Source organism: Syngnathus leptorhynchus, chromosome 15, assembly GCF_054491065.1.
Source record: "Syngnathus leptorhynchus isolate UIUO chromosome 15, UIUO_Slep, whole genome shotgun sequence".
NCBI classification, from domain to species: domain Eukaryota; kingdom Metazoa; phylum Chordata; class Actinopteri; order Syngnathiformes; family Syngnathidae; genus Syngnathus; species Syngnathus leptorhynchus.
The window spans coordinates 9,992,636-10,018,989 of record NC_141209.1 but is presented as its reverse complement, the minus strand read 5'-3'; the positions used below and the strand labels follow the sequence as shown (position 1 = coordinate 10,018,989).

The following is a 26,354-nucleotide window of genomic DNA, read 5'->3' as shown; positions in this document are numbered from 1 at the left end:
ACTAAAGTGCAATCCCATTTGTAAATGAATGGCTTCTGGTTTTTGAAATGTAAATACACCAATCTACTGTGATAAAACAACAAAATTGCAATAACTGCATTAACCATCAAAGTGAAGTCCAACTGTAATTGTAGTCTTGAAACAAATCTGAATAAGGAAAAACATTGCAATAAAATCATGCAAACTCTCTTATTTTCTTCTCTTTTCTTTCTTAGCGCTATTTTTTATTTTTCTTCTTCGTGCTACTGCTATTTTTATTTGTATTTGTTCGCTTTGGCCTGGGGAGTTAAGTTCAGCATTTGCTTTAAAGATATCTGGCGTCATCTAGCGTTGTGAATGAGTATAATGTCTAGAACTCAAATGTAAGACGACCCCCACTTTTTTAGTCTTATTTTAATGCAAAAAACACTGTCTTATATTCGTGCCAATACGGTAATATAATATGCCATATACTTTTTCTTTGACAGTAATCGGAGCACTCAACTGATCATTTCAGTCAACGATGTCCACAATATAAAAATCGTGTTAGCATGATTAGGAAGTAGTTCCCATCATTGTTTTTTCACCATCAACTCTATTGTTTTTTTTTTCTGAATGATCTCCTCCACGGTGATGAGGGAGGGAGCACCTGATTCATCGTTTCAGCCCTCCAGTCAACCTTGCGGTCTGTGTAATACAATTCCTTCTCTGGCCGCGTAGGATTTAGTGTTTTGTAGTGATTGGGCAAGCTTTTTTTTTGGTCAACATTTTGGTCAACTTTAGACGGCTTCATTTTTTGGTGTTCCTCCCGCGGCCTGCTTGGCACCTCGCCAACTAAGGCTCCTTTGACCTTGAGAGGTCGTCATGGAGCAAGCCAGGGAAAGACTCCTCATCACACAAAGCTACGCTACGCTACACTAACAGAATGAGATGAGCTGTTCCCTTTCCATTGCTCTGTGTTCATTTGAGAAGTGGCCCGCGCGCGCTGTGCAATTTTCCTAACCGACAATGATTTGGTGTCTGCACACATTGACCCGCCATGGAGCATCATCGCTTTTAGAGGATTACAAATATGCAAGGGTGCTCTTTTCAGCAGTGCTAATGCTTTTGCTCCAAACTATTAGCCCGCCCCATGTTTCCACTAAACCCTTCTTTCGCATTTCAACTCACCAACAGGTTCAATGAATAGCGAGCGGAAACTTCGTGAGAGTGCATGTGAAATTTACAAGCGAGTCATCCAAAATCCTTCAACGCGCCCCCACATTGTGCTGACATTGGATGCAACCTGTAAGACGCCACGCGGGGAATTAAACAAAGTGAACGTGCACGTGCGTGCTTCCACGCACGCTATAGCATGCATTTAGGCTTGCACACGCACGAGGCGAGCGGCGTGTCTGCGGCACGCAGGCGGGCGGGCGGGAGAGAAAACACCGCCAGGGGAAGAAGAATTGGAGGGGAGGGGGACACGCCGCTCCCCGACTGCCCATCGGCGTGTCGTCCACTTGTTTTTCTTTGGGGGGGGGGGCGGGGGTGTCGTGTTTTTTCTTGATTTGGCTTGTCGTCCCGATTCTGCGCTTGGGAGAAATCTCGGCAGGCTCGGAGCTCCGCCGCGGCTGTGATTGACGCGGCGCGCGGACGACGGAGGCGCTTGGCGGGGGACCCCTCGCCTCGCTCGGCATGCAGCCCGCCGAGTGCACGCGCGTGCACGGGAACATGGCTTTGTCTTGCACGGCCGCTGCCGTGACGCATTGGCGCTGCTGCCGACGTCTGAGAGGAGAAGCTTGAGCAGGCGCCCCCCCCCTCCACCTCGCGAACCCCAAGCCCCCACCCCGCGACGACAACCACCGGGAACATGGCGCCCACCAAGACCACCATCCAGCACGAGCACGCGCGCACACAACGGTAAAGCAAGCGATGCATGAGCATGCGTGAGACTATTTAGGCGCGTGCCTCCGTGGCCGTCGGCGCGCGCGCGCGCACGCGTACATGTGTTGGCAGTGTACGCGTGCGCGTGCTGTCTGAGCAACAGGCCCGCGTACACGCGCCTGCTCGGCAATGCTTGCATCCGCATGAAGTTTTATATAGCAGCGCATGCACGCAAAGGCACCTGAGAGGAGATTATGTGAGCGCGCTCGAACGTCACTGATTCGTCTTCAAAAGCTGTTGTTGCTCTGTTGAATGTGACACGTGTTGACTTTCGTGGCCTTTTTGGTTAATTCATAAATAAGACGAATTGAGTCTTTCCTTCCCCTCCCCTCTAACTCAAGTTGTTACTTGTTGCTCACATGCTCGTTTGACAATGATGACGTCTTATTGTTGGGGCAGTTATTGTGATGCTTTCCTCAACCTGATCCAGCGATTGCACCTTTTAATGACTGAAGCGCTTCCTTTCAGGTGTAAAAAAAAAAAAAAAAGGGGTCAAGATGTGTAACATAAAAAAACATGTACATAAATATAAATATTGCTAATGAAAAAAGTCAGATTTGTGGTCCGAGTCGTAGCTTCAGAGCAGCAACTAACGATTCTTTTTATCGATTGAACTCTCTGTTCTGTTTTAGAGTGATGAATGGGATACAAATGTTAATTTCCAGGCTTCTAATTATCAACACGACATTATATTCAATTGAGAGTGCGAAACATAAGTTGATGTCAGCAAAAATGTCTACTTTTGAAAAACAAAACCCAAATAATTTGTCTTTTGCAAAAATGGAGAAATCTGTGAAATTGCAAAGAGCAACAAAGAAATTCTCCAATCATTCAAATAGTCGTCAATTACTCATCCGGTCGTCGCCGATGAAGCGAATCGAGCAATCGTTGTACCTCCATGAAATAACGATAACGCAAATGCGTGCGAGTGTGAGTCAATACGGGGGGGCAGTGCTAGCACATGACTGCTGATTGGTTGCGTGTGCGAATGTTTGCGCGTGTGTGGCTGATCATGATTTCAGCTAAGATGATTGCTGAGGCGGATCCATCAGCTAGCGTGACTCGCTTGCCCACCGCTGCACCGTGTGCTGCCACGACGCGTGTGGCTGGCACAGACAGCATTGCGGCGGCTGCATGGCTGCCTATGCCTCTCGCCCAATGTCTAAGCCAATTGTGCACTGTTGAGTCGTCAGCAACAAAACAAGACAGGGGAGGAGCAAAAGAATTCCAAACAAGTACGCTTTCTCATGCGCTTTCTGTCTTTTCTCAGATTTGCTATGTGAAAATCGGTATGTACCTTGAAATCTGAATGTTAGCATCCTTCACCTTTGGGTGGCGCTCGACTACAACCTAAGTGCTTAGTTGGACACTTGCGCTTTTTTCATGGCACGCCGGGCTTTTAGATCACGACGGGCAAAAGTTGGCAACATTTGACTTTGGGTGTTTGGACCTCATCATTTCTAGAAACCCCAAGATGTTTCAAAATGTGGCACAAGTCGTGCGTCAAGCATTGTTGGGTGCAAAACGTAACATTAGTTATTTCCCAAAAATGCTTTCAAATTTTCTTTTGTGTCAGCAGCCGTAAGAAGTAAAACGAATGCCCGAAACATTGCCGCCCGCTGTCACAACTCGAAACGGCAAGGGCAGCAACTCGCTTTATTGATTGGTTTCCCAATGTCTGATTTTGGATACAAAGCAACCCCCCCCCCCCCCCCCCCCAATGGTCAATGAATTTGATGAGCTGTCGAGTGTCGATTCATTGACCAATGGCTGCTGTGCCCAAAGGTGGCCGTCACTTACTCGCCAGTTAGCCCATACAGCCGTAACCATAGCAACAGCAAATGATCATCACACGCACAAGCCTTGGCCATCTTCCTCGGATCCTCGGCTTGTCGTAGCTTTCCTTCTTCCTGTTTCCTTCCTTCCTTCCTTCCTTCCTTCCTTCCTTCCTTCCTTCCTTCCTTCCTTCCTTCCTTCCTTCCTTCCTTCCTTCCTTCCTTCCTTCCTTCCAAGTGAACGCGTCACTGCTTGCAATACAAGTTTACGATTGCCACGCGATTGAAGCGCCACCGCCGCGACCCTCCTCCACCGTTGCAACCCTCTGCCGCCGCTGCAACCCTCCGCCGCCACCTCTCTCGTTGCCGCTGCCCTCGCGCCGTCACCCTCGTGCTGCCGCCCTTGCGCTCTTTGCAAACGTAGAACACATGAAGCCTGACACAAATGCGCACAAAATTTACAACTTGATGCAGTCCAAAAAAAGTCTCAGAAAAGCCAAACTTGAACAGGAAGTCGGCCATTTTGATTGGAAGCTTCCCAATCCAGGCTTGACGTCATTTGGCCTCCGTCCATCTCCTGGATGTCATTTAACGCCCCTCCGTTCTGTACACGGCCGCAGTCCATGTGTACGTGACCTTATTGGAGACGCGCCTTGTCCCATCTGCTGTCACGCCACCTTGTGAATCCCCACCCTCTCCCCCAAAAGTTTGGATGTATTCAAGTTGTGAATGCAGAGCTGACATTTGAACTCCAAATGACTAAGGTGACACTGGTGACATTTAGCGCAAAACAACACGTGTCGTCGACACACACACACGCACTCATCTCAACTTTGCAAAGGTTAAACGTAAAACGAGTTGAGTGAAGCGCTTTGGCGCTAGTGCTAGCATCAGGTTTGGTAAGAATATAGCAGCAGCCTCATTAGCGCAGTGTTAGCTTAGCCTTCCAGATCACATGAATTGATGTCCTTGCTCAAATTTGAGCAAAACCAACAAAATGTCTCATTCTCGTTCATGCAGCCCAAAATCCGTTCAAGTGTTGCTTGTGCAGAATCAAATTTGTTTGCTTTCGCTTGGCTGATGTAAGGATGGATGACGAGCGCGCACACACACACACACACACACACACACACACACACACACACACACACACATGCACTTTGCCTTTTCTCGTTCTCTTTCAATTACATCTGTCCCTCTCTTTCTTCAGGTCATTCTTTTTCCTTCCTTCCTTCCATTGGGGCTTCTTATGTATGTGGGTTAATGGCAGACACAATGCACACACAATGCCCCCCATCGTGCTAAATGAAATGTCGAGCTATATGTTGCCAACATTCACGTGACAAATAGCGCGCCGTAATCGTTTTAGCGATAGTGGCCCGAGCTTACGGTGACGCGCGCGCGCGCGCACTCATGCACACCCGCAAATATGCTCTCATCTGTGTGTGTTTGTCCTTCAGTCTATCAGCATCCTTGACATATGTTAGCAAGATCTGCGTTGCCGTGCGTGTACTCTTAAGAGGTACAAGTATGTGATTTTGCCATTTCCGTTTTCATGCACTTGTTGCACTCAGACGCATTTCTTCGATGACTCGTGTGTGTGTGTGCTTGTATGGTTGCGCGTATATATGCATGCGCGCGTGTGTGCAGCGGTGAGGAGAGGCAAATTATTTATTTATTTATTTATTTATTTTCCCGGCCCAGATAAGAGCCCGGTGTAAGTTTGGCGGCTGTTTATTTACATTTTAATAACGTTCATCCTTCATACGGACTGTCAAGATGGCCAGCGTTGGGAGCTAACGTGAGCTGCGCGTTTTGGCGCTCATGTTCGTCCTTGTGTTTCCTGTTTGGAGGTATGAAAGTTCACGTTTCTGGCTTTAAGGGCCGCGGTGGAAAATAGCATGCCAATCTAGGCATGCCAACGTTGACTTTACTTCCTCTTTGTAGCTCTCCGATTTGCCTTTTAAAGCGCACTAATCGAGCGCGCTCAACGGCCGTCACCGCTGACGTAAGCAGCAATTGTTTGTGGGTGGGGTCCGTGAGCCTCAATTTCCACTCTAGCCTGTCAATCGGCCACTTGTTACCTTGGCAACGGCTACCGTGACAAGCTGTACCTAAAAAGTGAGCCTTGCCAGGTGATGTCACGCGGACTGATGCACGGAAACTCCTTGGAGAGACGGAATGATTGCGCTTTCTCTTCCTCTTGCCCACCTAACGTGTCTATGGAGACCGCTGACACCTCAGGGTGACACTTGCACTTTGACACTGTTGCGTCAAAGTTGTGCGGGAGGGACGGCCGTTGTTGAGCCAGGAAAGCAAAGGTGTGGAGTTTAGAGTTGGTTCTTTTATTGGCAAGCTCTTGGGTTGTTTAATGGCGGTCAATACACAAGGCACGGCAGTAGATGAAACAACAACTTCTGTCTCCAGGTTGTCAGCTTGTTTTATACTGCCCGGAAAGGCGGGAACTTGTCACATGACCATTTCGTACCTGAGGCGGAAACTTGTCACGTGACCATTTTGTACCTGAGTGTGTGTGTGGGGGCGGGGGGGTGACTATGTATTATTTCTCAAAAAATGTGCTGTTAACTAAGATGCTGAACTAAGATCATTAACATTGTTAGCATCATTACCGTTGTTAGCATGTTTGTTGTTATTGTTAGCATGTCTGTGAATTGCAAGTAAACTGTGTTGTTTGCTTAGCATCATTAGTTTTGCTCGTAGGTCTAGCTGTTGTTTATGTTTGTGAGTAAAAAGTATTTGCATCATTAGGCTAGCTCTGCTGTTTTTTCCAACATTTTATTTGTGCAAAATGGCTTCAATTGAATAATACTCCAATACGCCCCGTTTGCCTAAACCTGTAAATTTCCAACGAGCGGTCCATGCACACATAGGATGCGTGCCGGCATACAGGTGCCGGCGTTCCTACGTAGGCACGCGTGTTGTCAGCGATCAGCATCGCACTCTAGGATGAAACGAGCCAAGCTCCTTTTTGAAAAGTGTTGATTTGCATATCTGAGCTCTGCTGAGTGGCCGCTACATAATCATCGAGACTAAGAAATCAATTTTTTAACTTTTAGTTGAATGTCAACGCCATTTTGTGTTCACTCGTTTGTCCAAATGTTTAGCTTTAGCTTCGCATAGAAGTCGTTCCAAAAACGGAGAAAGATCTTGTTTCACATAGTTGCCCTTTTTGTCCCCTCCCACCTTCTCTGGTTTCCTTTTTGGGGCCTCTGCTTTGATTTGGTCACTTCGGAGACCCGCTTGTGACGGGCAAAGCACCTTTTAAATGTGCATGCGACCGCAGCAGGCGCGGCGTCTCCGACAGGCGTGATTGGGAGGGCGTCATCTGCTCTTGTTTGCACAATTCTTGCCATCTCTGTTTCCCACCACAGCTGCCTTGCTCGCTCTTTGGTCGCCGTCGTCCTAATCTGGCCGCCATCATGGCGCCGTCCGTCCGACAAATCCCCCGTTATTTGAACAAATACTTGGGAATCCATTGTGCTGATAAATTGCCTCTAGTTAGCATTTAGATTACCCGCAAAAACTGAACAATTTACTACTCTCCCTCCCAGCGTCAAACCCCCTTTGCCGCCATCATTTTCTTCTCCTTCGTAACCCCCCCGCCTTTCCCACCCCCTCGCTTAGCCCCCCCCGGCACCCTTCAAGTGCGTGTTGCGCTTTGTGCTCTGCCGCTTTGCTGGCAATTACACTGACGACTCTGTTAAGAGGCGAGCGGGGGCTAAGGGCAAACGGTGGGAAAATACGCCTTTGCGTTGCACTAGCTGCACAAGGCTAGCTCTTTAGCCTCTCCTGCCTCTCTCCTGTGCCTCTCTAGCTGCACTGCATCTTGTCCTCACTTTCCCCCACCGGGCGCCGGACTTTTGATTTGCTGTTGGAAGTCAGCTGGGGCGGGCCTTCGTGAGCAAGGAGAAGCGCTTGATGCCACTGATGATAAGTGAATGAATGATTTGCTGCCAAACTTCGCAGAGCCAGCAAAGCCTTCATGGGCGTTGACAACATCTGCCAAATGAGCTCCACCCCATCCAAGTCTTTGAAGAAGCGCAAAATACAGCTTGATCCAAAAGCCGGCTGGCCGGTAGCATGCGTGCGTGCCTGGGTGACATCATTCCAACGCCATTTCTGTCCTTTTCCGTTGGCTTTGTGATATTCATTCATTCATTCATTCATTCATTCATTCATTTTCTGAACCGCTTAGTCCCCACGGGGGTCGCGGGCGTGCTGGAGCCTATCCCAGCCGTCATCGGGCAGTAGGCGGGGGACACCCTGAACCGGTTACCAACCAATGGCAGGGCACACAGAGACGAACAACCATTCGCACTCGCACTCACACCTAGGGACAATTTGGAGTGCTCAATCGGCCTATCAAGCATGTTTTTGGGATGTGGGAGGAAACCGGAGTGCCCGGAGAAAACCCACGCGGACACGGGGAGAACATGCAAACTCCACACAGGGAGGGCCGGAGGTGGAATCGTGAGGCGGACGTGCTACCCACTGCGCCACCGAGCCGCCCCCTTTGTGATATTCTTTGTCAATATTTGACATTGGCCATAAAATTTTGCCAGTGACTCGACGCGGTGTTTTAGGAAAATGATGGACAATTCTGCTCCAACGTGAATGAATTGCCATTTGCGTTGTCATTTGGGCCAGATCAGAAGTGGGACGAGTCAAAAGAAAGTCAAAAGAAACAAAAGTTGGCATGAAAAGACGGCCTGCAGGCAAAATATGTAGCCCTTCCTGAAAAAATGTACCTTTTTTGAAACTCTTTTATTTTGGGAAAAGAAAAATACATTACGAATTTTTTTTTCAAAAGATGGATGTATTTTCGATTGCAGCCTTCTCTTTCCTTTGTGGGGACCTGTTTCTTAATCAAATCGAGGTCCGCGTCACGTCCTTAACGCGCGACCGCTATCCTGCAGCCGAATGGTGGTCGCTGTGGCAACGGGCCACGCAGAGCGACATCGTTGTCGACGTGACTGTTTTTGTATCTTGGACGTGTGTGAGATCTCCGCCGAACAAGCCGCAGCGACCTTTTGTGTCGGCCGTCGGCCTAATTTGCAGCACCGCCTCCTCCTAATCTTCCTCATCGTCTTCGTCTTCCTCCCGGCCGCTGCCACCTTTATCCCTTCCCACCACCACGCTCGCAATCCTTCGCACTTGCACGACAGGAAATGAAAGGATCGGCAAGCCAGCGGCAACACGTTTTGATTTGTGGGAGGCGCTATCGCTAATGAAAATCACTTGTTGACTGCACAACAACAATGCGACAAACTTTATATATGCATCACTGGTTAACACGTCCACCTCACAGTTAGGAGGGTGCCGGTTCAATTCGACCTCGGAGCCTCCCTGTGTGTAGTTTGCATGTTCTCCCTGTGCCCGCGTGGGTTTTCTCCGGGCTGGTTCAGGCTGGCAACCGGTTCAGGCTCCAGCATGCATGCCTCCCCTGCCATCATGAAGAGGGGAAAAAACAAATTCAATAGTTTTTATTATAAAGTCATTTTCCTTTTAATTTCAGTAGTTTTGTATCATTTTGAACCAAAATCGCAGAATTTTTATAGTCATTTTAATATTATATATATATATATATTATATATATATATATATATATATATATATATATATATATATATATATATATATATATATATATATATATATATATATATATTATATATATATATATATATATATATATATACTGTATATGACTATGATACAATGACTATATAGTTTTGTATCATTTTGAACCAAAATCGCAGAATTTTTATAGTCATTTTAATATTATATATATATATATATATATATATATATATATATATATATATATATATATATATATATATATATATATATATATATATATAAATGGGCGTGGCTGTGTATACAATAAACAAATGTTCAATTATTTCATTCCTTTCATTTTTTTTTTGCTTTAATGCACTTTAGGGAAAAAAAATCAAGTCAGCATTAATTTCCCAAGATCCAGCTTATCAATGTTTCTCTGCAAAGGATGCCATAAATATTCATGGGGATTGCCATGCTTCCTGTGTGTGTGTTTTGTGCATGTGTGTGCGTTTGCTCATTTGCGTTGAGTTGTGAATGCAGGCAAATTCCATAGAGTCTGCACTTTGTTTTTTTTCACCTTTTGGGATAAATAGAGTGTATTAGCCAGCATGTGTGGAACACGATTCCACCACACACGCACACACAGCTGACATACGCTGCCGTTGTGCTGTTATTAGCAATTAACATGAGCATGAGCTGAGCTCAATCAAAAGTTTAAGCTATTGCGCTATGGGAGGAGAAAAGTCGGACGGGAGGCGAACGAACGAGCACGGCGCCGTGCGCATTGCAGGCGGTCAACCCAAGCGCCTCTTGCGGCCGACGGCCTGACATTGTCCTTCTCCAAAGCAGCGTGGGACGGCGACTGAACGACCTTGATGGTGGCAGCGCCAGAGTTTTTCTTTGTACCCGTTTGAGTGTTTTACTTGTAATGAAATGCGCACGGTCGCTAAAGGCGTGATTAGCATATATATTGTATTGACACACGCTTGCGCTTTTCTTTTCAAGTACGATTGGTTTTATCTGCGCCGCAGCGGTCGGTCATTATTTACCCTCCACCTCAACAAGGAATTACGGGCAAAAGCAAGACGTGTCCACCATTCTGCTTTCACTTTCTCACGTCACTTGGTGATGATGTCATACGCTAGAATTTGCAGCACTCTTTCATGATGTCGTATGCTCACCTTGTTGCAGTGAAAAGTCATACAATTGCCACTTTGGACTCATCAGACTAAATCAAAGAATTGCAGAAAAGTTTCCTTCCTTCCTTCCTTCCTTCCTTCCTTCCTTCCTTCCTTCCTTCCTTCCTTCCTTCCTTCCTTCCTTCCTTCCTTCCTTCCTTCCTTCCTTCCTTCCTTCCTTCCTTCCTTCCTTCCTTCCTTCCTTCTCTCAATTTTGTTCTCCATTCTGTTGCACACTGACATGCCCCCTCCCCCACTTCCTCTCTCTCTTTGCCCCCTCCCTCTGCTGTCACCCCCTCCCCCCTCCTCTCACAAATCAGATATGACAGGAAATATTGTCCTTGTAATGGAGACTCAGGGCACTCTGCCTCAATGTGTGCAGCTAAATAGGCTTGATATACATCAACACACGCGCACGCACGCACACACATGCACAGCGACACGCACGCTGCCTTTCCTGTGACACACAAATGCACACGCGGAAAGTGAATTATTGGGCCGCAGTGTGACTGTCATCTCGACTTGTTGTCGTAGCACAAAGCTTTTATATCGTTAGCCACTAATTGGACACCGCTTGATTAAAAAAGTGCCTGATGTGTTTGTGTGTGCGTGCGTGCGTAGTCGCAGAGGTCATTGCGACACAGTTGGCCGGGCGGGGCGTTGCCATTCTATTTCTTGTCTGGTTGAGTTCTAGCTTTTATTTTGAAAGTCACGTGACAGGAAGTCTTTGTTTATAGGACAAAACAAAGACTTGTCACTTTTGCCGCCTTTCGATTTTGGGAAGCTGCCGTGGCCGCAGAGGCGTCTGATCGTCCAAGGCCGCGACTTGCCAAAGCCCAATTAATTGGCGACGTTCATCACTTGCAAGGCTGAAATTCATCGCCAACTTGAAAACAAAATCTGGATATAGCTTACTATTATCAAGAATTCTTCTTCTTGTGTGCCCGATTGGCAAGCCGACACCTTTAGCATGTGCGATGGAAGGGCTGGCCAAGATTGCCCTGCGTTTTTCTTCTTCCTCTCCCTTCCTCTTCCTCGTCTAACCTTTGGCGAAGACACGAGGAGCGTTTGATTGACTCGATGCAGTGGCCGACACGCTCGCTCTCACGCTGCTCTCGAGGCGCCGGGTGGGAGGCTGCAAACATCAAACACACCGCCGGCCTGCACCTTAAACGCTTCTTTGGACGACCCCCTGCCTGTCCATTCTCCGATGGGGGGGGGGGCCCAATTGCTATTTATTTACATGGCCCAACACCCCCCGCTTGGAAAGCGAGTGTGTAGAAAGTCAACAGGCTTCTTCTTGAAAACGGTGTCGGAAACTTTCATTTTGCCTTTTGCCGTGTCACATCACGCCATTTGGATTTTGCAAAATCATTCTGACGTGATGTCGCTTTCACCCTAACCCCTCATTGGCTCATGCGATAAGACTGTGACATCATTGTGACCAGCTGATTTGCAGATTTCCTACATGAACATTCTTATTCTCATTCTTGCTGTGGGGACTTGCTCCAGTCCAAATAGCTTCATCTTCATCTTCTTTTTGTGTGTTTCACAGTGACCCCTACTGGGAACGTCCGGCCAACGCGGCGGGCAGCTGCTCCGCTGCCCGACCCAAGAGCCTTCACCTGGCCACAGGACAGCAGCATACCTCGTCGCCATGGTAACCGCCCACATGCCATAACAGCGGCCGTAATGACGCCCACACCGACCAATGCTACTGTTGATGTGCACGGCGCCCGCAACTGCTAGCCAACTTGCTAGCAGTTGCAACACTGTGTTGTCCACCAACTTGGAAGGCACAGAGAAAAGGGATTTGGAGTATCATAGCACGTATGAGTATGACATGGCTTGTGTGTGAGTGTGTGTGTGGCAGATGTGAAATAAAAGGAGGATTTGTGTCGAGTCAGGCGCAGCTAAAAGAAGACGGCGGCAGTTATTAGCTCATTAGAGGGCCGGCTTAACGCCACACGCACACACACACACACGAACTTGCGTTTTCCACATAAGGCAACTTGCTCTATTTGATGGCGCCGCTCAGAACCCAGTTCCTACTCCCAGGTTGTCGCGGCCATAGTACCCCCCAAAGAGATGTTTTTGTTCTTTTTTTTCCTCCGTCTTTGTATTTCCCAACATTTGAGCGTCTGCCAGCAAGCGCGTTAATAATGGATTGACGTCACTCACAAAAAGCCAAAGCGCGCTCGTTTGTCTGATTGCAAAGTCATCATGGCATGTGCCCAGTTTGTTTGAAGTTGCCTCCCTCTCAAGACCCCAACAGTTTTACAGGTGTTGGCTTGAGCCTTGCCTGTTTGTTTTTTTTCCCCTCATTAGCCTCAGTTTTTGCCACGGCAGGTGCGTCGCCATCAATGTTGTTGTTTTGGTGGCTCCATCTCCATGTTCTGTCTTCTCTGCGATGCGTGTTGGAGGCCAAAGGTGTGTTGTTGCCACGCTCTTGCCAAACTAATTGGTGCTGCTGTGGCGCTGCAGGCCCTGCAAGAGCAAACGCCGACGTCTGCCCGCCGTTTGGCAATATTCTTTCTCTTGTCAGATTTCCTGTAATATTTCATCATTGATTTCCCCTTGTAATATCTTGAGCTTGAAACGAGTGACCGATGACGTTTGAACGCAACACAGTAACGGCAAAGTTGCCAGGCTTTGCAACATTACCTTCAACCCGACGGTAAATCTGCATTCCCGTCACATGACGCACAGGCCGTTTGACCTGCAACGGCAGCTTAAACCTTGATCCCGGCAGCCGACCTTCCTGTCATGCTAGCTGCCTGCGTGCGCGCCACAAAACACACATCTTACTTCCTGGTCGACAAGTGCGACACAGCTCGCAGAGCTTTATGATGAGCCGGCGCGTGCACGCATGCACTCTGCGTCAAGCTCTTTAAAACGCCATCAAGTCACCAGGCCCAACTTTACGACGTACCTTCAGCGCGTTTTAAATGCACGCTCGCGCGGGACGAATGCGGCCCCTCGGACGTGACAAGTTGGTCTGACGAAGCCCAAGTCAAACACACCTCCTCATGCGCATGTCAGTTAAGTTTGCGCGGTCAGCAGGAGAGTCAAGCCAGCACCGGGCTAGCCTGATGAAGGGGTGGCGGCGGCCATTTTGAACCACTACGTCCAGCAGAAGTTTGAAACACACATTTTCTCGGTAAGAATGCGATTTGAATTTTAGATCAAGTGATAAGATAGTATGTCATAGCTTGTCAGAACCATGGACAACCCTGGAGAACCCTAACCCTGCAACGGGCAGCCTACGCGTTCCCTCCTGTCACCGAGCCAGGCCTCTTCTCTCACCTAGCGCGTGCTGTGTGTGGCTCGGCAGGCTGCAGGCTCTGCGCAAGGAGAAGTCCCGGGATGCGGCGAGGTCGCGGCGCGGAAAGGAGAACTTTGAGTTCTACGAGCTGGCCAAGATGCTCCCACTGCCGGGCGCCATCACCAGTCAGCTGGACAAAGCTTCCATCATTCGCCTCACCATCAGCTACCTGAAGATGAGGGACTTTGCTAACCAAGGGGACCCCCCGTGGAACTTGCGCGTGGATGCTGTGTCCCCCAACACCTCGATCAAAGGTACAGCCACAACATTGCTACCGGGAACTCGTGCAAATGCTGCACCCCACTTTCCCCATTCAAGTCAAAGCAAAGGCCACCATCACAAAATACATTGACCAAAAAATCTGTTCTATAAGATTGAAAACATGCAATCATGACATCGTTCAAATAGAATAGGAAGAACTGAGCACAATTGGACATGATGCCGTTTCTTCTGTTGTGCATGCCTTGGCCACCGGGGGCGCTATCACACATGCGGATCAAAATAGAAAAGTGCACAAGGATTCAATTTCACAAAGAAATCGGTTTGTGGACATCACGTGAGCATTTTTGTTGCATCGAAGCTAATTTGCCCGCCACACTTGATTCTCATATTCGGGCGAGCGACGAGCGAGTCGAGTAAAAAACACGTTGAGCTATTCCAAGGCAACTGGAACAAAGTCGAGCACTGTTTTGCCGGGGTAAATGGATTTGGCATCGGCCTGCGTTACTGGCTCGGTCGCTAGAGGAATCACCTTGGCCAGGTGACGAAGCGACGATCGCCAAATGTAAACGGGCGAGACTTATCGAGTCGCGTGGGAATTCCAAGCCAAGTCAAGCTCTCGGCCGAGCGAGACGGACGAGCAAATGCACGCACGGACAGACGGACAGGCCGTTCGCTGTTGTGCTGATTTCCTCGACGTCAGGTCGGATGAATTTGTGCGGCAGAAGCCAACACGGTGAAACGGTGGCATTCACAGCAGACCATGTGCACATGCGTGTGCACGTATGCATGCAGCAGCACATATGGCACATACGGCACAGCAGATGGCATCATTGTTGTCAGCACTTTGAAGAGCCGCATGCATTTTAATGAAAGCAACCCAAACACCTGTTTGGGTGTGCGTCTACCTTTTGCCGGTGTCATATAAGGAGACGGCCATTTTTCCTGTATATGTCCAAAGGTTGCGTGAAGTGGCTCATCAGTGGGTGCCAGCGCAGGCCAAGACCGGACGTAAATGCTAACTTGAGAAGTGATACGTTTCACTCCAAGCTTGTAGTGGGAAGCAAAAAGAGAGAGAGTATGTCCTTCACGTTTGGCTTTTTCAATGAAGATCACATTTATTTTCATATTGTCAAACCGTCTTTTGAGAATTATCCCTTACAATACTGTGTGACTTTTTTTTTTAAATCTCACACTCTACAAGTCTTCTTTGACTCACACTCCAAGTTTTTGCTTGACGCTACTCATACACCCAAGGACTACTTCTACTTCTCCTGTAGATACAACTACTTTTTATGACCACCGCGTGACGAGAACCCCTCCTACTTTTACCACCTCTTCTTCTTGAATGGATGAAAGAAAGAATGCCTTTTATTGTCATTAGACACACGACTGCTACCACTAACTAGCCACTAGCTAAACACTAGCACCGCCACTACCGTTAGCAGCTAGCACCATGACTTTCTGAAGTAGAAAATGCAGACTTGTGGATAAACTCTGTACGTCCCCCAATGCCATTGCCACCCCCCCCCCCCCCCCCACTGCCATTGCCCACCCCTTGCCCTTTGCGTTAATTGACCCATCAGTTGCTCTTCTGCAGTTTAGTGTTGCAGCTTCTGACTTGCTGTCACACCCTCTCCACATCTGTTGTGCCACACAAACAAGGCTGACCTTTGCAGCATCCACGCATGTGAGCGTGCATGCATGCATGCGTGCGCGCCCGCCCGCAGGAGACCGTTCAAGGGAGGGCTGCATTTCTAGCAATGTGTGTGTGTGTTCTGTTGCATTTGTGTGTGTGACCTGCTTTGACACCTGCTCATTCATTATGCATGCAGAGTGCAGCAGACACTAAAAGGCCACAGACACACACACATGCACACACACACGCACACACGCGCACGCACATACTTGCACATCATGACTTGACTTGCCCCCTACCATATTTGGTCATTAGAATATGAATAATTTGACTTTTTTAGAAGGCAAGTCTACTTGTGAGTGTGGTACGATGTTCACTATCAAGTGTCAGGATCATTCTTTTGCTATATGAGCAGATTTTAAAGTATGTTTACACTGTTTTGTTCTTTCCCATCCAGTGAGATTGTTTCCTATTTGTTGATGCTTCATGAGTGTGTGTCTGTGTAAGTCATTGTGTGTGTGTGTGTGTGTGTGTGTGTGTGTGTGTGTGTGTGTGTGTGTGTGTGTGTGTGTGTGTGTTTGTTCACACATTCTGTTCCCATTTGTCAACAAATGCTAGGTGCACGTGTGCATACGCTCGCTCACGTGCATTTGTAGTGAGACGTGAGCTTGACACCAAGTTGAGTTGCGTTTCATCTAGACCAGGGGTGTCAAACTCAAATTCACAGTGGGCCAAAATTTGAAATTGAACAAAGCCGCAGGCCAAGGTTGAACAAATGAACCTTTTAATATGGAATCAAACAAGTTTTGATTTTACAATGAATATTGAACAAGCAAGGCTTATATAACTTAAAAGTGCAGGCGTGCAAAATCAAGTTGATAATAACACTAATAATACGAATAATAACAATAATAGTCATAATAATAATAAAACATATCAATGGCATATTCAATCAAATTTAAATAAAAATGGAATGCCTCATTTCTGTTTGCAGCCTTCTGAGGTAAATTAGGTCAGAATTAGCTTCTTACACAGGCTAATACATTTGAAAATAAAATAACATAACAACTATGAATACATCAACCATTCAGGCCTTGGAGTAGCAAGAAAAAGTGCATAGAAAATTCCAGAAAAGACTTCAACTGGCGGTGATTGAGACCACAGTGTTACTGTGGACATCCTGAACATCCTCCATCTTCAGCGCTTTACCACACAGGGATTCTTGATGTAAGATGCAGTGAACAACAGATAATTCACCTGCACAGTTCTCTTCGCGCACCAGTCCATTCCTTTTACCACTCATGGTTGGCGCACCATCAGTGGTTAATCCCACAAGTTTATTCCACCACGGAAGGTTTATTTCAGTTACACATTTTCAAACCTCCTCAAAGATTTTTGTGCCATGCATTGGTTTAAATCCCAAAAGCTCCTCCGTAACACACAGATTTGTGTCCACGCCGCGGATGAAGACAGTCAGCTGCGCAATATCAGACACGTCAGTGCTCTCATCCACAGCAAGGAAAAAAGAAACAAAATCTTTTCCCTTCTCCATCAACTAGACATGCAGATTGGTGGCAAGCTCGCATGTGCGGTCGGTCAGCTATTGTGTTTCTGCTCAGGCTTACGTTTGCAAAGGCTTGCTTTTTCTCGGGGCACACTTGTTCACAAACCTTCATATAACTTGACTTTACAGCAGCCTCACGTTGTGTTGTGGCTTTTGTGAACATTTTCACCTCTTTTCATCTCCTTAACTTTCTGGCTCCTTTGAGCCGTGTCCAGGTCCTGGTGTTTGGTTTCATAGTGTCGTCTAATATTGTGCTCCTTAGTTACTGACACGTTGGCTCCACAAACAAGACAAACAGGTCTGTCTTGTATACATATAAACAGATATTCTGTCTCCCACCTGTCCAGAAAAGTTCTATTTTCTGCCTTTCTTTTCCCCATTTGTTGGTAGGGTAACACAGTGGCAGCTGTCGTGTGGGTGGGGGAGAGGCACGGCACGGAGATGCAAGGTGTGCACATAGACTGTATATAAGAAATGAACGTAACATCACCCGTGACGTCACCCATTAGTTTGCGGACCGCTGCTCGGAAGCCAATAGTATCGAATCCAGGCAGCGCCATCTTGAAAATTTCAGGTGCATTCTGGGAAAAAATGAACACGGATTCTACTTATATGGGCATGAGGCGGAGTCATGAACGGACGTATGGGCGCCAAAGCAACAGCAGACCATTATGGGATTTGTAGTACAAGCGATGAATGCGATGTTACAGCGCTGCCGCCGTATAATACCGGCGGGCCAGCTCGAATGTTCATTTGAAATTGCCTCGCGGGCCAAATATAATTACACTGTGGGCCAAATTTGGCTCCCGGGCCAGAGTTTGACACCTATGATCTAGACTAAACGATATCAGATAGAGCGAGCGAGCGAGGAGGCCTATGACGACGGCAAGAGCGGCGTGCTCATCTCGTCTTGGCTCATCTTGGGCGGAATGTGGCCGGCCGCGTGGCCCATCAGAAGATCCCTGCACTTGCTTTACTTCTGGCGAGCAGCAAGCTTGCGAGCGCCTCGTCATTGCAAAAGAAAGGAGCAGACGTTGATGATAGCCGCGGGCTTGGCCTCGCCCGCCATGTTTGCGCCAGGAAATGACATTGGGCATGTATGTCTTGCCTCTTCCATCTGGGAACGTAATCGCCGTTGAGACAATGACCGCAAGCCGGCTTGCCTTTGTTTTGCCAGCAAACACAAAAGCCCAGCGGGAGGCATGCTTGAGTCACATCACGTCCTAATGGCAGAAATTGTTTGTGAAAGACATGCCGGCCAATTAGCCGCGGAGTGCCGCGGAGTGCCGCTTTGCAGAATGACGCCGACTCGTAAGTGGCTTTGACTACCCAAGAAGGGTCGCTTACGCCAAGCAGCACCACTTCCTACTGGTTCTAGAACGTTTCCCAAATTGTTTTGTGTCATTTGGGGCAAGTTTTTGCCATAATGAGCGGCATTTTGTTGCGGGAACGCTGACGCCGCCTTCAGGTGATGCTCCAAGGGGTTTTGCCCAATTGGATCAAACATAAAAACGACAATCCGTCCATTTAGCTTCATGCTACCAAACCATACATTCAGTTTCTGTCCCTGTGATTCTTGTTCTAGATACCGTATTGGCCCGAATATAAGAAGACCCCGATTATAAGACAACCCCCTCTTTTTCAAGACTCAAGTTTGAAATGGACTTTGTGAACAGCAAATTTAATTTTTATACAGAAAATAATTACATCCGAAACAAATGATTATAAAAATATATTTGAGAGAAAAAGCATGTTATTTTGCCTCATTCAAATCATGCAAAAAATGTCTATCACATCTTAATATCTGAACATTTAAATATGTAAACTAAAGTACAATCACATTTGTAAATGAATGGCTTCTGGTTTTTGAAATGTAAATAAACCAATCTACTGTGATAAAACAACAAAATTGCAAAAAAATGGATTAACCATCAAAGTGAAGTCTAACTGTAGTCTTGAAACAAATCTGAATAAAGAAAAACATTGCAATAAAATAATGCAAACTGCTGCCGCTATTGTTGGGGAGCCTGAGGACTGTAGGCTCGGTTGGCTCCGATAGTTATGCTCTTTTCGCCCCCGGGTGTCGATCAGAACACAGGAGGGAAGACGTGGTTCCGTTTTGATTGCTTTACTGAATTATTGGCAAAAAATAAGAATAAATAACAATAAAAGAAATACTCTCGGCAACACACCAAACAAGTCATTGATCGAGACAACAAAATACATTTGCTGGCGACCGTTAGTCACCGTGCCGCTGTGTAACGGCTACTCGTACGATGCGAGGTAAACTTAAAGGAGCGCGCCGGAGCTGTCAATCAAACGGCGTGCACACGAAGCAAACCGCGATCGGACAAATGGCACAACAGTAGAAAGTAGTAACAATGAAATTTATATACAGTGGAGCCTCAGTTTTCGAACGTCCTGGTTCTCGAACAAATCGGTATTCGACCCAAAAAATTCTAGATTTATTTGCTTCGGATGTCGGACGAAATTTGGTTGTCGGACAAAATTCGGTTGTCGAACCTTGCGAGATGAGCTGAGAGGACCCGCATGCAAACTGACTCCATTCGTTATTACATTCTCGTTTCGCTGAGGATTGCATCAACTCTAATCATGCTTCCAAAGGAAGCAAGTGGGAGCAGTAAAGCCATCCTAAAACACAAAGACGCTTCTAAAGCAATGCGACCAAATTAAGCTCCCTGCACACTGAGGTCCACTTAAATTTTGGAAAGTACATCAGGACTTTAAAATATTTTCTAAATTTCAGCGATGGCTCTGTCACAATAATGCGACCAGAGTGATGCAGTTGCGCGTCGGCAACGCGCTACGGTTGCGCGTTCGGCGACGCGCTACGGTTGCATGTTTGGCGGTGCGCTGCAGTTGTGCGTTTGGACAAAAATGTGCAAAAGAAAAAATGCTTTAAAAAAAGCGTTTTTTTGTTGTTGCTTGGAACGGATTAAATTGTTTTCCATTATTTGTAATGGGAAAACATGATTTGTAATTCGAATTATTCACTTCTGAAACAGCTTTCTAGAGATTGTGGACGAAAACCGAGTCTCCACTGTAGTCACTTTGTGTCAAAGATGCACGCGATCACAGCAATATACTCAGTCGATTATGAGCGCGCCGGAGCTGTCAATCAAACGGCGCGCACACAAAGCAAACCGTGATCGGACAAATGGCACAACAGTGGTCAGTAATAACATCCATCCATCCATCCATCCATCCATCCATCCATCCATCCATCCATCCATCCATCCATCCATCCATCCATCCATCCATCCATCCATTTTCTGTACCACTTTGTCCCCACAGGGGTCACGGGTTTGCTGGAGCCTATCCCAGTGGTCTTCGGGCAGTAGGCGGGGGACACCCTGAACTGGTTGCCAGCCAATCGCAGGGCACACAGACACAAACAACCATCCGCACACTCACTCACTCACTCACGCCTAGGGGCTATTTGGAGTGCATGTTTTTGGGATGTGCCGGAGTGCCCGGAGGAAACCCACGTGGGTTTTCCCGCGGAGAACATGCAAACTCCACACAGAGAGGGTCGGAGGTGGAATCGAAGCGGCACCCTCCGAACTGTGAGGCGGACGTGGTAACCAGTGCGCCACCAAGCCGCCTACAGTAGTAATAATGAAATGTATATACTCACTTTGTGTCAAAGACGCATACATACTCAGTCCATACCAGCAAACGCACAAGGGAAAATGGGTATGATGTCTAGACCCCAAATATAAGACGACCCCCACTTTTTCAGTCTTATTTTAATGCAAAAAACATCGTCTTATATTCGGGCCAAAACGGTAATTCTTTGTCAAATAGTCTTTATTTGATTTGGATTGTTTTTCTGTCACTTCTAAAGTTTTGATTCTTTTCAGTAGCTTTCATTCTTGGTGACGTCGTTTTGATTTCATTTTGCTTTGACTCTTACTTTCTTTTCCCGGAGCTCAACTTTGACGTTGCTGTTGGTTTGTTTCCGTCCTTGTCGATTTGCTTCGGCGTTGCCGAAGTTTGTGTGCCCGTAAGTGTGTAACTAGAGAAATGGGGTTACCATGGCAACTGCCAGGACTCGTTGGCAGCTCAGCCTTTCAATGTTCTGCGCAGCTCTCCCAGAAGTGTCTCTGCAAAAACACTTTTATCTATTTATTTGTTGGCAAAAATGTTTTTAAGGGTACAAAAATTTTGTAATTGCGCAGTTTACGCTTCAAGGCAACTGGGCTCCGCTCCAGCGCAACCCTCGTGAGGAGGAAGTGCTTCGGAGAATGGAATGGTCACAAAACAAAATACATTCAATGTTCAGGTGAAATTGCTTTCAATTGGATTCTTTACATAAAATTAGTGTGCCACTTATTTCGTCAGCTAAGTGAATCAAACATTTTGAGAGTGGAGTCAATCGCTGAAGCAAGCGTTGGCTGCTCCAACCCGGGAGAAACTTCTTTGCCCTTGCCTGCGCTTCAAGGTCACCTTCAGCCCACACGAGTGACTCGTCGCCGTAAACACGCCCCCCTCCCCCACCCTTTTCTCTTCATCAAGCTGAGTGATGTCATCACGCGTGATGTCGAGTGGAACCGAAGCTAAGCGTCACTTTGTCACCGCACCAACATGACCTTCGCCACAACCTTTGCCAAGCACGCTGGCTCAAAACCCCATCTCACCTGCGCACACACATAAACACGTGCGCCCGCAAAAAGGGGACCTTTTTATGTCTCTGCTGGCAAAAGCCAGCAGGAGAGTTGGAGGACGCAAAGATGAATGAATCAGACCAGATCAACTGGAAGGGGGGGGGCATGTTCACTGAACTGTGAAGTTCCACCGCCATTTGAAGACTGGCGGCGGAAGTAGCCGGCCCATTTACTAAACGTATAATGCTCGCAACGGTCCTCCGCCTCCCACCACCCGTCCGTCGGCCACCCCATCAGCTTGCATCTTCATCCATCCATCCATCCATCCATCCATCCATCCATCCATCCATCCATCCATCCATCCATCCATCCATCCATCCATCCATCCATCCATCCATCCATCTTCTAAATATAATCTTCTGTGTGCTCCATCGGTGAGTCCAACGTGTTTGGAATGTCGTGAGTGTATTTCATCTTCCATCCATCCATTTTCTATACCGCTTTTCCACACGGGGGGGTCGCAGGCGTGCTGGAGCCTATCCCAGCAGTCATCGGGCAGTAGGCGGGGAATACCCTGAACTGGTTGCCGGCCAAGTGCAGGGCACACAGAGATGAACAACCATCCGCACTCGCACTCACACCTAAGAGCAATTTAGAGTGCTCAATTGGCCTACCGAGTATGTTTTTGGGATGTGGGAGGAAACCGGAGTGCCCGGAGAAAACCCACGTGGGCACGGGGAGAACATGCAATCTCCACACAGGGAGGTGGAATCGAACCCGCACCCTCCTAACTGTTAGGCAGACATGCTAACCAGTGTGCTACCTGTATTTCATCTTTCAAAGCAAAAACTCAGACAGAATTCTCCCTCTGGAAGGGAAATAACACTGCCCCCCCAAAAACCCAAACGTCATTTCTCACTCTTGTCACACGATTGCATCATTTACGCTCATTTGGCATCAATAAACTCGCATTTGGCATCAATAAACTCGCTTTTCCTTTGGGAGAAAAGGCAAGCAAGCTCATGAGGGAAGCTTGTAAAAAGCCTGCGTATGAGTGTACGCATCAGCACTTGTGTCTAAAGTTTCGACTTTCCTTTTAGCCCTTCTTTGACTTTTTTGACCTTCAACAACGTACACAATGAAGCAGATTGTAAACTTTTCAGTGTGGACCAGCTTTTATTGCACGTTTATCAACTCGATATCACTTGTGGAGAGAGCGTGTGTGTGTGTGTGTGTGTGTGTGTGTGTGTGTGTGTGTGTGTGTGTGTGTGTGTGTGTGTGTGTGTGTGTGTGTGTGTGTGTGTGTGTGTGTGTGTGTGAGAGAGAGAGAGAGAGAGAGAGAGAGGGAGAGAGAGCACATTTTCCCACAAGACCTGTGCCTGAGCCCCGGAATGGGGATCATACATCATAGTTCTACTGTACCAGATAGCTTATCGCGAGTGCGCACACACGCACACACATTATCACTGGGAGTTGTTATTGTTGGTGTGTTTTTTTTTTTCCATTTGGGACTGAGATAAAACATAGATTGAATATGATTGTCAAGCAGTTTGCAGGAAACATCCTATTGGTTTATCATGTCCACGTTAGCAGACAAGTGTGTGTGTGTGTGTGTGTGTGTGTGTGTGTGTGTGTGTGTGTGTGTGTGTGTGTGTGTGTGTGTGTGTGTGTGATTATGAGTGTTTGTGTATGCACATTTTCAAAAAAAGACAATTAAAAAACGATCTATTGTTTGACTTTGAAATGCATCATTTCGTGACCCGCGCACATGCACGCACGCATGATGCATTTGCAATACTAACTGTAGTTTTTGTGTTTTGCACTGACACGCACGCGTTTGCAAACGTGCGCACTTGTTGCTAAGCGCTGAGAGCATGGCCGCGGGGCTTTTATTATTTGCGGACTTTTCCTTCTTTTAATTTGTTGTTTTGAAGTCTCGGCGGTGCTCTTAGTGGGCTTTCATTTGGATGAAGATAATGATGACGACGATGAAGGTGAAGTGTACCCGGAATCATCATCGGGCGGGGGCGAGCTTTCCGACGAGCTGCCCGATGACACCATGATTGGCGGGCGATTCGCGGCGCAAGAATAAATGGGGGCGGGAGTTTCCATTTGGCCTAATGAGATCTGTGGGGACTTACCAAAGACCTCGGGCCACGAAGACGCACACGCGACGTCTCGGCACCCGCGCGTCCGTCTGCTCCCGATGCAAATTATTGCACACGGCCACCTTCTTCGACTTCCTGTTGGTCTACTTCCCGTTTTCGCTCCGAAGTGAAGTGACTCGAGTGAGTGGACTTCACGGCAAATGTCACCATTAAGTTCCGCCAGCTCGCTGCGGCATTAGCATGGTCCCGCTCAGTGTGATTAGCGCAGCGTAGCGTGCAGCTAACCTGAAAAGCTGCCCGACCTCACTGGTTCCTCTTGTCTTGTGCAATGTGTGTTTGTCACGCCAGGCTGGCTCAACTTGTGTGTGTGTGTGTGTGTGTGTGTGTGTGTGTGTGTGTGTGTGCGTGTGTGCGTGCGTGCGTGCGTGCGTGCGTGCGTGCGTGCGTGCGTGCGTGCGTGCGTGCGGCTTTGCTTGTTTCAATGTGTCTGAGTCTCACCGGTCTTCTTCTGTCCTGTCCTGTGCTTTCTCCCTCCCCGTGTGTACGTGCGTGTGCATGTGCGTTTTCACGTGCGTGCTGGTGTGTGCGCGCAGCCATCGGCGGCCAGAGGAGGAGGACCCCCGGCGCGTTGGCCTCGGACATCTTTGAACCGCACCTGGGCAACCACATCCTGCAGGTAGGACGGGCCCACAAGCGTCGCAGTATCCCCCATCGCTGGCTTATTATACCCAGGTGTTCGCTAATGAACTTTTTTTTTCTTGTGATCAAAAACCTTTGTTTATAATTTGTGTGTCAGGCATTCCTGAATGTTTGCTGTGAGCTGCAGTTTTTCCTCTTTCAGCAATCCATCCTTATTAATTTTTTGTTTGGATTGTGCCAATCCCTGTTTTGACCTAACAGACAATGATAGCTAGAGCGGACAGCGCGAGCATGTCACATGATCAAACAGAAGCGACAGCGGGTGAACGAGCGCGGCGTGACAAGCAGAGGGTGCCGCGGTCGCCGCGGTCGCCTCGCTCTAATCACGCCGATGTGCTTGACATCCCATAATATATCGTCATGATCGCCCGAGTTTCCGAGGCAGCCCCGCTGTGAATGAGTCCTGATTGAAGCCCCACGGCGATTGGAAGTGACACCCGCAACGTGTGTTTTTGTCTTGTGTGTTATTTGCGACGTTTCATTAGCGCTGATTGCTCACCGTCACATGATGAACAACATATTTGACAATATAAGACAAAGACAATGGCACTGTGTACATCAAACAAGCACATAGCCTTGCTTTTTGTATCTTAATGCTAACGCTAACGCTAGCTAGCATCTTTGTTGCTGCTCGCCTCCTATCGGGAAGACTCCAAATATTTTGGGGGGCTTTTGGTAAGATGCCCTGTATAGATAGCATAGGCTAAGCTCCGACGTTGTGAAAAAAGACAAGATAGTTTGAGAAACGAGCAAGTCGCGGCTTGTCCTCGGTGCCTTTGATGGGAAAGTCGCCCCTGCCAACATGGCTGCCTCCTAGGCGAGCGCGGGCTGCTCCATTGCGCCGTGTCCATCTGTGATTATTGTGCATTCCACTGCTCCAACCGACGGCTATCGACCAATCGGAAACCAGCATCTGGGGTCATGGACTTAGCATAGCAACACGTACAATTTCAGCATTCGTGGGAATCGTATTTTGACAATTTGGCTGATTTCCAGACATATTCGAACCAATAATGACATTAAGAGTACAACATGAGGTAAATGCCATGAACAGCTTGTATGAGGAGACGGGGGTGCACCTTCATAGCGAGCGCATGAGTTAGCGTGTTAGGTTGCAGTTAAGCTAGCACACGAGCTAGTGTCCACCGCCGTGCGGAGGGTGAGCAGTGGGATATACAAAAGTATAAAAAAAAGTTCCAAGTCACTTGTGACGAATCTCCAGTTGCAAAACACAACATCGCTTTACCATAACAGTCGTAACTCGAGACGGGGAGCAAGATAACATGGGAGCAAGTTGACATGGACACGGCATTCATTAGCGCCGTGCTTGGACACGATCAATCACGCTGCCTCGCTCACGTTCTTCAAATGTCATCCCCAAACCTATCACAATCAATTAGGCCAACGATTAATGAGGCCAATTTGCAGACACGACCGCCGCCGTCCCTTGTGCACAAAGGTTAATATATGGACGTTTACATTTACGTGTAGGTGAACGGGGCAACGCTCGTCAGCGCGCCGGCATGATTGTACGCACGTGCGGCGTGGCTCGGACCAAAGACACTTACATGCCAGTCTTTTTTTAAATTATTTCTTTTTAGTCACTTATGCAGAGATTTTTGCTATTATTAGTATTTTTTCTGATCACACATTTATTCAAGCAATTCCCCCCTTTTAGGAAAAAAAATGAAACACAAATCTTTGGTGGCATTTTTTGAAGAGCGCCAA

General features: G+C 47.5%; 1 protein-coding gene across 1 annotated transcript in view; it reads left to right on the top strand.

The window, feature by feature from the left end:
* The first annotated feature begins 1,648 nt into the window (after positions 1-1,648).
* The window catches only part of npas3 (neuronal PAS domain protein 3), a 50,071-nt gene continuing 25,365 nt past the window's right edge, over positions 1,649-26,354 (top strand). The window contains exons 1-4 of the mRNA XM_085931960.1: positions 1,649-1,881; positions 12,000-12,104; positions 13,779-14,023; positions 24,521-24,603. Coding sequence (XP_085788086.1) covers positions 1,832-1,881; positions 12,000-12,104; positions 13,779-14,023; positions 24,521-24,603 — 483 coding nt within the window. The 5' untranslated portion in view covers positions 1,649-1,831. The remainder of the gene's footprint in view (positions 1,882-11,999; positions 12,105-13,778; positions 14,024-24,520; positions 24,604-26,354) is intronic.